Here is a 12,008-nt window from a genome sequence, read left to right on the forward strand (position 1 = left end):
TGAATTTAGACAAATGTTAGATAAGTGATTCAAAAAACATATTTGGAGACTTCATTCATCTTCAATGCTCTTGAACAGTTTATGTTGCATAAGGATTATGTCTTAGAATTTTTGGTAAACCAGCCTTTGAAACTAATGGAACCTCCAGCTTTTTGTGTGTGGAGCAGTTCTTTCTTTTTCTTCTCAAAAATTAGTCTTTAATATTTCTATCTCTAATGGGCTTAATTCTAGTAAAACTTTTCCCCTAGAAAATTATGTATCTTATTCAGGGTTTTCAATTTAAAAAAAAATTTTAAACATTAAATTAATTTTTCTTAGAGTACAGTTGATTTACAATGCTGTGTTAGTTTTGCAGTACAGCAAAGTGAATCAGTTATACATGTACATATATCCACTCTCTTTAGGATTCTTTTCCTATATAGGTCATTACAGAGTATTGAGAGGATTTTCAAATTTATTTGAGCAAAAGTCTACAAAGAAGATTTCCCCCTCTCTTCCACTGTCTGTCTCTCTTTCTCTATGTAATTGTATATGTTTACTTACATTTATATTATATTATATATATATTAATTCAATTTATTTATATTTTTCTTCTTCCCTTTTAAAATTAATTTAGCTGGTAGTTTTCTATTTTTTGTTTCCAATGACCATAATTTTGTGTAATTAATTATTCTATTGTTTTTCTACAAATTTCTGTGCTTTATCTGATCAATAGCTGTTTTGATCTTTATTATAACTTCCTTCTGCTTTCTTTTAGTTTACTTGTTTGTACTTTTATTGCATACTTGTGTTTTACTTATATATGTGCTTAAAACTAAATTTTTTTCTGCTATCTTTGTAATGTATACCCCATATTATAATATGTAGCATTTTCACTATCATTATCACCATTTAAAAATTCTGTGACTTTTTTGTATTTTTTTCACTCAAGATTTCATAGTTTTGTGTTGGTTTTAATTTCTGGGTTTTTATTGATTTATATTTATTAGTTTCTACTTGTATTACATTATTATTAGAGAATATCTTTATAATATTTCCTTCATGGAACTTCTTAATGCTTTCTTTGTGATATCATACATTTTTGTAATGTTTCATATGTGCTTGAGAATAACTTTTATTTTCTATTATCAAAATGTAAAGTTATATATAATTTTAAAGTCAGTCACTATTGTTTATATTATTTGGGTTCTCCATATTATTACTTATGCTTTTCCATTTTATCTGTCTTGTTCTGTCATTGCTGTGTTGTTTATGTCTCCATGCATCTCTAGTATATTTTGCTCTATAAAGGTTGTTGCCATGTTGTTTTTTCATATACAATTGTAACCATTATTTCTTTTTTAAAGTGTCTTTAACTTTATAAGATGGCTTCCATTGTTGTGTTTTATCATCTGGTTAGATTCTACTTTGATAACAGAGTTACAAACAACTGTTTTTTCATTCTCTTTTGACTGATATACATTTGCCTATACATTTTTAAAAAGATAATTTTGTAGAACAGTTGTAGATTTGCAGAAAATGTTATGCAGATAGCACAGAGAGAGAGTTCCCATAAATCCCACACCCAATTTGCCCTATTATTAACATTTTACATTAGTATGGTGCACCTGTTACAACTAATAATAAATCTATATTGATACATAATTACCAACTAAAGTCCATACTTTATTCAGAGTTCTTTAGTTTTTATTTAATATATTTTTTTCTTTTCTAGGATACCATCTAGGGTACCTTATTGCATTTAGTCATTGCTCCTCTTGACAAGACATGTTCTCAGACTTTCCCTAGTCCAATCACCCTGACAATTTTCCAGCAGAACTGGTCAAGTGTTCTGTAGAAAGTCCTTCAAGTGGGATCCATTCAACGTTTTTCTCATGATTGGAGTGGAATTATGGTGTTTGCAAGGAATGTGGCAGAGGTAAATTGCTATTTTCATTCCATCATATCAGGAATGCTATCAGCATAAGTTTTCACTGTTGATGTTGATTCTGAACTCTCTGAGACAGTGTTTGTCAAGTTTCTCCACTGTCAGAAACTTACTTAATAAAAGATTCATGTATATCTTTTCATCTTGATAACTCAATGCTTTTTATTGCTGGGTTCATTGTATGGATGTACTGTATTTGTTTACCCATTTACTTCTTGAAGGATATTGCTTCCAGTTGCTGGAAATTATGACAAATCTGCCATAAATATTCACATACAGGTTTCTGAATAGACAAAAATTTTCAAATCATTCGGGTATATATCAGACAGAAAAGTTGCTGGATTATAGGATATTTTGCTTTTTAAAAAACTGCCAAACTGCCTTACATAGTGGCTATACCATTTTGCTTTCTCACCAACAGTGAATGAGTGTTCTTTTTGTTTTTCATTCTTATGAGCAATTGGTATTGTCATTTTCTGGGATTTTATCCTTTTCAATAATTGCCTAGTGGTATCTCATTATTGAATTATTTTGATACTTCTATTATTAGATTTTCTTAATAACGGCTTTAAATGTTTCTCTTGAAAATAGTTGACTCTTTGTGAGTCCAAATAATATTTTAAGAGGTAAATTAAGTTAGTTCATATTTATTAAGTTGCTATTAGGTTTAGTGTCAGCTCTGAAAAACTATTTTTTTGTTATAATTACTATTGTACTGTTATATTTACTCTGCTTCTTTCTCTATATATTTTATTTACTCAATATTTAAAAAATATCTTTAGCTATTTAGAAATGTTTTGATGCTTTTTTAGTGGTTGTCAGTGATTAATTATGTATTTTTTGTAAAAATGTCCTTAGCTCCTCATTTTCTTTTATTAAACTTTTGCTAATTTTTCAGTTTTGAATAATGAATGTCAACTAGTATCATTTACTTAATCAAATATCAAATAACTTTTTCTACCTTATTATTTTCCTGCTTTTCCTCAATGGAATCATTTGTTTTCATCTGAATCCAAACTTCTTTATGAATCTTGGAACTTGGTCTTCCTTCTGATATGATTTTATCTTTTTATAAATTTCTTTCCTGTTTTTCAGCTCATTTTGTTTCTTCTTATCTCTTTTACATTTAATTTTTTTAATATTTAATTTAATATGAAGTATTTCGTTAAAGTTTTCTTCTGCTTCTGGAGGGGCAAGCTATTAGTTGAATGCTTTGATAATCATTTTTGTTGTTTTTATTATATACTTTGTATACATGAACACTTCTTGCATCTCTGAATTTGTGGATGAGACTGTTAGAGATATTTGCTATTTGTTTTCTATGGATCTGTTCATTTACTAATTTATTCATTCAACTAACAATATATTGCCTACGCCATCCCATTCACAAAAGTATAAAATATGATTATAATAAGTGTTCTTGCCCTGAAGGAGTAAATAATGTAATGGAAAAGGCAGTAAACAAATTGGTATACTAAAATCTGATGAAATGCAAAGACAGACTTTATCCAGGGCATTTAGCAGCACTCTGAAGGATTTTCTAAATCAGGCAGAGGTAGAAGTAGCTTAGGATGTCCTTGGAGAAGGTGCCACTTGACCTATCTTTTGAAGGGCGGGTTGGAATAAGATGGGTAAATAAGTATAAAAGAAGATTCCAGAATGAAGGAGCAGCTCCTGTAAAGTCTCAAAAGCATGCAGTGGATTAATAATGTCTTTGTTATTTATGTATGGAATAAAGGGAAATATATGGTAGATTGTTAGAGACCAGGATAGAGAAAAATGTTTGGTGATGAAAGACCTTGTTTGTGAATTTAGGAGTATATTCTTTTCCTTAATGACTTAGGTATAATGGCTGAAAAATGAAATGATCAGATTTGTGTTTCAGAATGTTCATTTGGACTCAGTATGAAGAACAGATCAGATGAGGGCCCTGCCTTGGGGAAGTGTGACTGGTGGGGAGGCTCTTACATTAATCCAGGAAAAAGTGGTGGAGGACTGAGTTAAGTGAAAACAATGAACAGACATGAATATTAATGAATTATCATTTACATGGTTGAGTTGCTATGGTTCAATATGCACTGAGTAGGGAAGATATTTATAAAATATGAAAGAGAATTAATTCCAAGATCATACTCTGGTATGTGATTTGAATGACTAATATACAGGCAAGAGGCAGTTTTGTGAAAAAAAAATGAATTTACTACTAAACATGAAATTTGAATGCAATTCAAATGGGACATATCCAGTAAATAGTCAAATTGATGGAGCTGATATTTAGAAAAGCCTTTTGAAAGTAATCGGTATAAACACGGTTATTAAACACAATATTTATTGAAATTCCATGGGAAAAGTGTATACATTGAAGATGGAGGAAAAGGGGCACTTTTAGAGTTAATAAAGGAATAAGAAATTGGGAAGAAGACTCATAAGAAATTGAGAGAGAAAGCTAATTGAACATTTGCCATAGAAAGTAAGGGAAGAAAGCTTTAAAAGAAGAATGAATGGGTGAGGAGGGCAAATGCCAAGGAAGGTTCAAACAAACCAAATAACTGACAAAAAACAAAATAAAAAACCAAGAAGGTTTTTCTCAGTTTTGACTTTTTGTTTTTTAATTTGACTATCTGGAAATCACTAATGACTTTGTGACTATGCCCTGACCACCATGGATAAAAGGTCTTGGGTTCTGGGAATGATCAGTAGCTAAGACAATGGAATAAGAGAAGCAATCTGAGGTTATGTAATTATAGGACCACTGGAAGCTATCAACTAGATTAGACAATTTTAACTAGAACACCAGTGCAGTATGACCTCTGAAGGGGCTATAATCATTTCTCATCTTGGAAACATTCTGTTTTTAGGAATGCAAACTCATTAAAAAATAATTATTATTACTAAAATTCCTTTAACAAAAATGTGGACCCTTTGGTAAGTAAGAAAAGAACAATTTAAAGTAATTTTAAGACTTTACATTATTCTGTTATGTGGAAATAATATCACTTGTCATTGTTTACCAATTGCACTACTGAGGGTATAAAAACATTCGGGGAAGGTAGAGATGGTCACACTCAGGAAATTCCTCTTCAACACCAAATCAGATCTCTAATACTTGACACCATGAGCTACTATGCCAACTATTGCAAAGGCCTGGGCTTCAGCTGTGGAGGATTTGGTGGCCTGGGCTATGGCCATGGCTGCGGATGCAGCAGCTTCTCCAAGACTGGGCCATGGCTGTAGCCATGGAGGCTACAGATATGGCTGCTACTGCCCATCATGCTATGGAGGATATGGCTTTTCTGGCTTATACTAAAAACTTGTAGATCCTCAGACTCTTTCTATTCCCATGCTGTTACTCATATCTTTCAGTGATGTGAACATTTTTCTCGAAGTTTAGAAAATATTAATAATTTTTTGGCTTCCTGCTCCAAAGGAACTAGTTTCTTCCTCTGGAAGAACCTGAAATCTTTCTATTGATTTTTATTTAGTCACTAACATCAGCTGTGACCAAGTGTAACCTGTATTTTAAATTTTTAAATGAACATATTTAACTGGCATAGGGAGCATGGCTGTATCAATTCATTTTAGTACATTTCTAACGGGTATATGGGATTTCAATCAGGATGTTACTCTCCTTTTCTTTGAATTGGTGTTTTGACTCAACAATGTTTGATTCAATAATGAATTTGATTCAACAAATGTTCACTTCATGTCTCCATGTCCTGAGCATTGTTTTGAGTCTTGAGGATATGGGAGAATAAGATGGACTAAACTCCTGTATACTTTCATGTGTCCCATCTTTCATTTGTTTCCAGGGTATTTTGTGTGTGATTTCATTTTTATAAAATCATCTGTACACTATTATTTCTATTACTTAAAGACTGATAACATTGCAAACTTTATTCCAATAGTCATCGTTTTTACTCTCAGGTTTATTATGGCATGGTAAATCTATGGTGACCAAAGAAAACGCTTTTAAAATAGAACATTAAGCAGATACAAAATAATATTTATAGTAATATGAAAGGTACAAAGGGTGCATTAAAAACATTCCTGTACACAACAATGAATTTTCAAATTTCTAATGTTCTTTATATATAATCAGGTCAATTTTATCTTGAAAGAAATACATTTTATATTTCATATATATACATATATATGTATACAAGTCCATTCTGCTTCCTTGTAAAGTTAACTGATTTAATTGGGTTTCCTGTTTCCCTACCTATAGAGTGAGGGTCTTACTTCTCAAAAGGTATTTTTTCTCAAAAGTAAGCATTAGGACTGTCTAAATTTAAAACTCCTGGAGTGCATTTACCAGTTTAGTTTCTTGGGGTATACTCTTAGATAATTTGTTTTAATAGATTTGTTTAGATCCTCAGACTTTCTATTAGTCAAAACTTTCTTGGCAAATCACTGTTTTAGATGGTATCCAAGATCTTTTCAATTTCTTATGCTATAACAATGCTTGATATCACTTTCTACCCTCATCCTCTTCCCATGAACAACATTTTTGTGGTAGCTTTCAGATGCTTTGCGTCTCAAAGAGCATGTTTTGTAAAAGCTAGTACAATGACTTGGTACACATGGAAGAAGATCTGGGGAGATCTGATATGACAATTACATTAAAAGACAAAATAATAAACTGAAGTTTCTCATCATGTTGCTCTGGGTACTTCATGGAGTGTTTATTTCAAACAAGTTCTTCATAAAGATGGAAATAAAACTGTTCAGTTTATATTATGTTTTCTTGTTTAAGTGCCTTTTTCTACAAGATGGTTATTTGATGAGCTTTTGGAGGCATTTGTCTGAAACTTAATTTTAACATTCACATGCTTATTGGGGAAACCGGGTTCCTGGTGAATTTGCAAATCATTTACTTTTTTTTTTTTTTTCGGTATGTGGGCCTCTCACTTCTGTGGCCTCTCCCGTTTTGGAGCACAGGCGCTCCGGACGCGCAGGGTCAGCGGCCATGGCTCACGGGCCCAGCCGCTCTGCGGCATGTGGGATATTCCCGGACCGGGGCACGGACCCGCGTCCCCTGCATCGGCAGGCGAACTCTCAAACACTGCACCACCAGGGAAGCCCGGAAATCATTTACTTTTAATCTTTTTAGTAAAGTAAAATTGGAAATAAAGCTGGCAAAATAATTTCTCATTATTCAACCAGACTTCATGTTACTGCTGATTATTTTCTTTCAAGTACAAAAATAAGGAAACCACCTTTAATAAAATAAACAAGCATTTTCTCTTGACCTTTAGATGCTGAAAAATGTATGCTGTTTCTTAATAGTTATGTGTGTCAAATTGTTGTGAAATAAAATTGTACCTTTTTTATTAAGACAGTGAATTTGGATCTAAAAACAAGCTATTTCATGTTTATTCCCTGGATTGGAGAAATATGGAACATTTTTGTTAGTGCCTTTCATAGTAATTGTGGATTGGTGAGATGGACAATTAATATCTCTATTATAGTGCAGGCTTTGAGGTCAGGGTATGTATGAACCCCTTGTATTAATATACTACCCAACACAGAGAGGTGCTTAATTAATATTTGTTAAAATATATATATAATAAAATTTTGTGATCCAAATAATTTACTGAATAGGATCTCGAATGACAGAATTAAAGTACTAGCTGAAGAATGGGCAAGGCATTGACAATTGATTTCCAACATCCTGTTTAGAAACCAAATTGTATTTTTAACTGAATATTTTGATTCTTAAAAGTTGATTTTTGATATATTCCCTTCAGATAATTTGAATCAGGAGTGAAGTGATATAAATCAAACTAAAGCCTCTTTGTTTGTTTATATAACTTTAAGAAAACCTTAAGGCTAAGGCCTTTCATAAGTGATTATGAAGTTGCAAAATTCTACTTCCAAAAGCAAAGTATATTTATAAAAAGAAGAAAATAATATTTCTCAGCAAAAATCAGAGAGCTATTGATAGGGTCAGAGGAAGATATGCATGTGAAAGTGTTTTCAAATTACTAATTTTTATAAATAAATTATTTTGCAAAAGGCTTTTTGGTGTAGCTTATTCAGAAAAATACATAGATGTTTAAAAAATTTTGTACTAAGTATATCTTTCAAATGGAATTCTGCTACCTTTAAAAATGAAAATTCTGATCTCTAAATTTCCTAGTAGGTCAAAGAGATTTGCTCTTTATCATATGTGTTGCACCTTGGGTTAATCCTGTGTCTGAGAGTTCCTGCAGGAAGTGATATAATTGGTGCCTTTTTAGGACATTTCACATTAGAAGATCAAAAGGTCAAAGATTTGAGGGCTTACTTACAGATGTCTTAGATAAATGAAGCTTTATAATGTTGACACATCTACCATTTAAGGAAAAAAGGACATTCATTTCATTTGTGAAATAACTGATGCATAATTTAAATTTACATTTTGTAGTTTGAATGTAAAAATGTTTCCTGTTGACCCATCAGCAATAAAACTGTTGTTTTGTATTATCTTTCTAGTATTAATAATTAATATCTACTAAATAATTCAAATCCTGTCTCCTTGATGTTTTTATTATAAAATGAAATTTGGAGCTGTGGTCCAATAAGTAGACAACTATCAGAGGAAACCTAATTATCCTTAATGACATTGATTTTTTTCACTGACTTGTATTTCCTTTGACGCAACATATCCAACAAGTCCCAGATAAATACTACATAAAGGTAAATAGACACACCATTCCATTTCCATTTTCCTAAAGTATCTAAACAAGGGTGTTGTGTTAGGATGATTTTTTTGTCATGTTTCCTTTGCTGATGATTTTGTAAACTGAAGATCAAGTGTTAAAAAAGAAATTGTGCAGAAGATGTTAAAAAAAAATAAAGTAAGAAAAAAAAAAAAGAAATTGTGCTGAATTCTCATATGACCCCAACAAATCAAGTAAATTGAATGGACATTCAATGCAAAATTCACTGTCAGGCCTTTGGGAAAATACTATTAAGTGTATTGTCAAAAATAATATCACAATTTCTTTTATAAAAAGAGGAGAAACTTGATTATGGCCGAACTTTTAAGCAACTCGGTTTTAGTAGGAAAAAAATAAATTGTTCAAACTCTTAATGGAGTAGAGTGAAGTGGAAAAGTGGCATACTTGGGGATTTTGAACAAGCATCACCAACATTTTTTCAATCTTAAAAACTGGAAAATTTGCTCTAGTTTCCTATGATATTGACTTCATCCAGTGAAGAGTGTACCCATTATTTTGAATAGCAATGAGATATGATACCTGGCTAGAGGTTTTTACAGATATCAGTCATCTTATGTGTAGTCTTTGATGATACTACATTCATTGTCAGCATAGACACAAGGTATTTCATTGGAATCTGTGTCGACAGTCTTAAATTTAGGAGACAAAAGATTAATGAGATTATATTCATGTCATTGAGCCATGGAATGAGAATTATGCAAGTCTGGTTTTGTTGTCACACCCTTTTCTGAGGTATATAAGAGTCTATGGGCAGATAATAAAATTCATACCTGAAAAAGAACATTCATATTACATATCTATATATATATATATATATGTATATATATCTCCAACCCTAGCAACTACTATGGTGGCCTGAGCTATGGCTGTGCCTGTGGTGGCTTTAGAGGCTTAGGGCTTAGGGTATGGCCTTGGAGACTATGACTATGGTTCTAGTTAGGGAGGCTATAGATACAGCTGTTGCCACCCCTTGTGCTATGAAGCATATCAATTCTCTGGCTTCTATTGAAAAAGAAAAAAGACTGGTGCTTTGGAACATTAGAATCCTAATACAACCCTACTGTTTGTTCTTCTTTCAAGTCTTTCTATTTCCATCAAAATTCAGATGCTGGTCTGACCACCTGAGGTAACTCGGAGTTCAGCAAGAAGGGAGAACACTGATTTGACAAAGATTTTCCTAGACTGTTTATAATATGTGACTGTGTTTTATTTTTCTTTCTTATAAGCCATAATAGGATAACGGTGAGAGAGATTATTGGTCTTCATTTACCTGAAGATTTATATAGAATTAGTTGAAAGATGATTGAACTAAAGGAAAACCAATGACTGAAGGGAAGCCCTTTGCAGGTGCTTTTGAGATTAAGCTGCTCTGAACCATAACATGAGCTCGATAAATATCTGTTGCATAAAAGAACTGATTAGTGAGAAAGGAGGAGATAATTAAAATTTCTGACCTACTATGTGTGAGATATTTTGCAAGGTGTTTTATATATTTTTTATTGTTTGATTTTCATAATACTTCAAAAAATAGGAAGTGAAGTATAAAAAGTTTCTTTTTAAAAGTATAAAAAATCTTCAAACAACTTTAAAAAGTAGTTAGAATATTGGGAAAAATACAGGTCTGTGAGCAAAGAGACTTGGATTTATATCCTCTCTTTACTACTGACTAATTGTATGATATAAGGCAAGTTTCTTAACTTTTTGATATATTTTTAATTAATCAAATCTGATGATCATTTTTATTTTAAAATTCTGTTTTAAAATAAACCTACCCTACACTACACACACATGCATGCAAGCAAATTAGTATATTATGGTGCATAAGACACAGTAGGTGATTGTATTAATTTCCTAGGACTGCTGTAAAAAAGTACCAGTGCTTGGGTGTCTTAAAACAAGAGAAATTTATTTTTTCACAGTTTTGGAGGCTAGAAATCCAAAATCAAGGTGTCAGCAAGACCACACTCCCTCTGAAACCTGCAGGAGAATCATTTCTTGCCTCTTCCTAGTTTCTGGTGATGTGCTAGCAGCTGTTGGCATCCCTTGTTTGCATCTGTATAGCTCCAGTCTCTCCCTGCATCATCACATGGTGCTCTCCCTCCGTGTTTCTACATCTTCTTCTATAAATGTCTGTCTCTGTGTCCAAATTTCCCCTTCTAATCGGGACAACAGTCATTAAATAATAGCATTGAATTAGGGCCCACCCTAATGATCTTGACTTCATCTCAAGATGGTTAAGTCTGCAAAAGACCCAATTTTCAAATAAAGTCACTTCCACAGGTATGAAGGGGCAGGTTACATCTTGGATATATCTTTGGGCGGGGGGCAAAGTTTAACCAAGAATAGTGATCAATATTCTGTTTAACATTATTTTATTTAGATCATGTAATTAATAGGTGATTGAATAGAAACAGATAATTCAACATAAGACTTTTGATTTCAGTCTTAAAATTCTTTCCACAATTCTAAGCATCTCTTCCTATAACTGAAAGACATTTAAGAAGAGAAAATGATGACTTTGATTTAGAATAGGGTGTGTTTAAACTGACAATTAGACAGCCATTTATAACTGCCCATTAGAGAGCTTGTGGTTTAATTTATAGCCTCTCATAAATATGTACAGTGAAACAGCCTCATCAGCAAAAGCAGAGGTATTAGCCCAAGGCAGCTTATAATTGATTTCAGAGAATGGGTTTGTGATTTTTCACTAGTTGTTCAAATTTATGATGTAAATCAAGATATTTCCCCAAATTTTCATTGCCAAAAAGATTTCAGCTTTTTTAGATTATGTATGCTTTTCTCCACATCTTTCTTCACCTACCCTATGTAGACAATCCTATCAAACTAAATCCTTAGCTCCTAACATCATGAGCTACAATAGAAATTACTAAGGAGTTCTGGGTTATGAGTGTAGAGATGGATGTGGCAGCTTCTGTAGACTGGTATATGGATGTGCCTCTGTGTATGGGGGCTATCATACAATTTGTTGTTTGTTCTCTGGCTTCTACAGAATTACTGTCATTATTATCTGATAACTGGTTACCAGAAGCAGACTTGACAGAGTAAACTGCAGACTACAAGGTCACCATTGGCCTGATAGATTCAAATTCTGGCCCACTGCTCCCTAACTCTGTGAACTTGAGCAAGTTAATCTCTATATGCTTTCATTTTCCCCTCTGCAAATTGTGTTCAGTGCCTGTCTCATATGGTTTTGACAGTTAACTAGAGGTGGCTCCTAATCATGGAATTGTGATGTTTAACTTAGTTGTTTATTTTATTTTAAATAAAAATGTGATGTTTATAAGACTTAGCAATAAATGACCATTATGTTTCATTTCTTTAATAAGAAAGACACTTAG

General features: G+C 32.4%; 1 protein-coding gene across 1 annotated transcript; it reads left to right on the top strand.

The window, feature by feature from the left end:
• Positions 1-936: 936 nt before the first annotated feature.
• LOC111174997 (keratin-associated protein 19-6-like) lies at positions 937-10,479 on the top strand. Its single transcript, XM_022574308.2, is given in 2 exon segments — positions 937-5,126; positions 9,567-10,479. Coding segments are annotated over 2 exon segments (177 nt in total). The 5' UTR covers positions 937-5,041; the 3' UTR covers positions 9,659-10,479.
• Positions 10,480-12,008: the final 1,529 nt, after the last annotated feature.

The sequence above is a fragment of the Delphinapterus leucas genome, chromosome 4, assembly GCF_059928025.1.
Source record: "Delphinapterus leucas isolate spDelLeu-1000000601 "Yukka" chromosome 4, BTC_Dleu_Yukka2, whole genome shotgun sequence".
Lineage (NCBI taxonomy): Eukaryota > Metazoa > Chordata > Mammalia > Artiodactyla > Monodontidae > Delphinapterus > Delphinapterus leucas.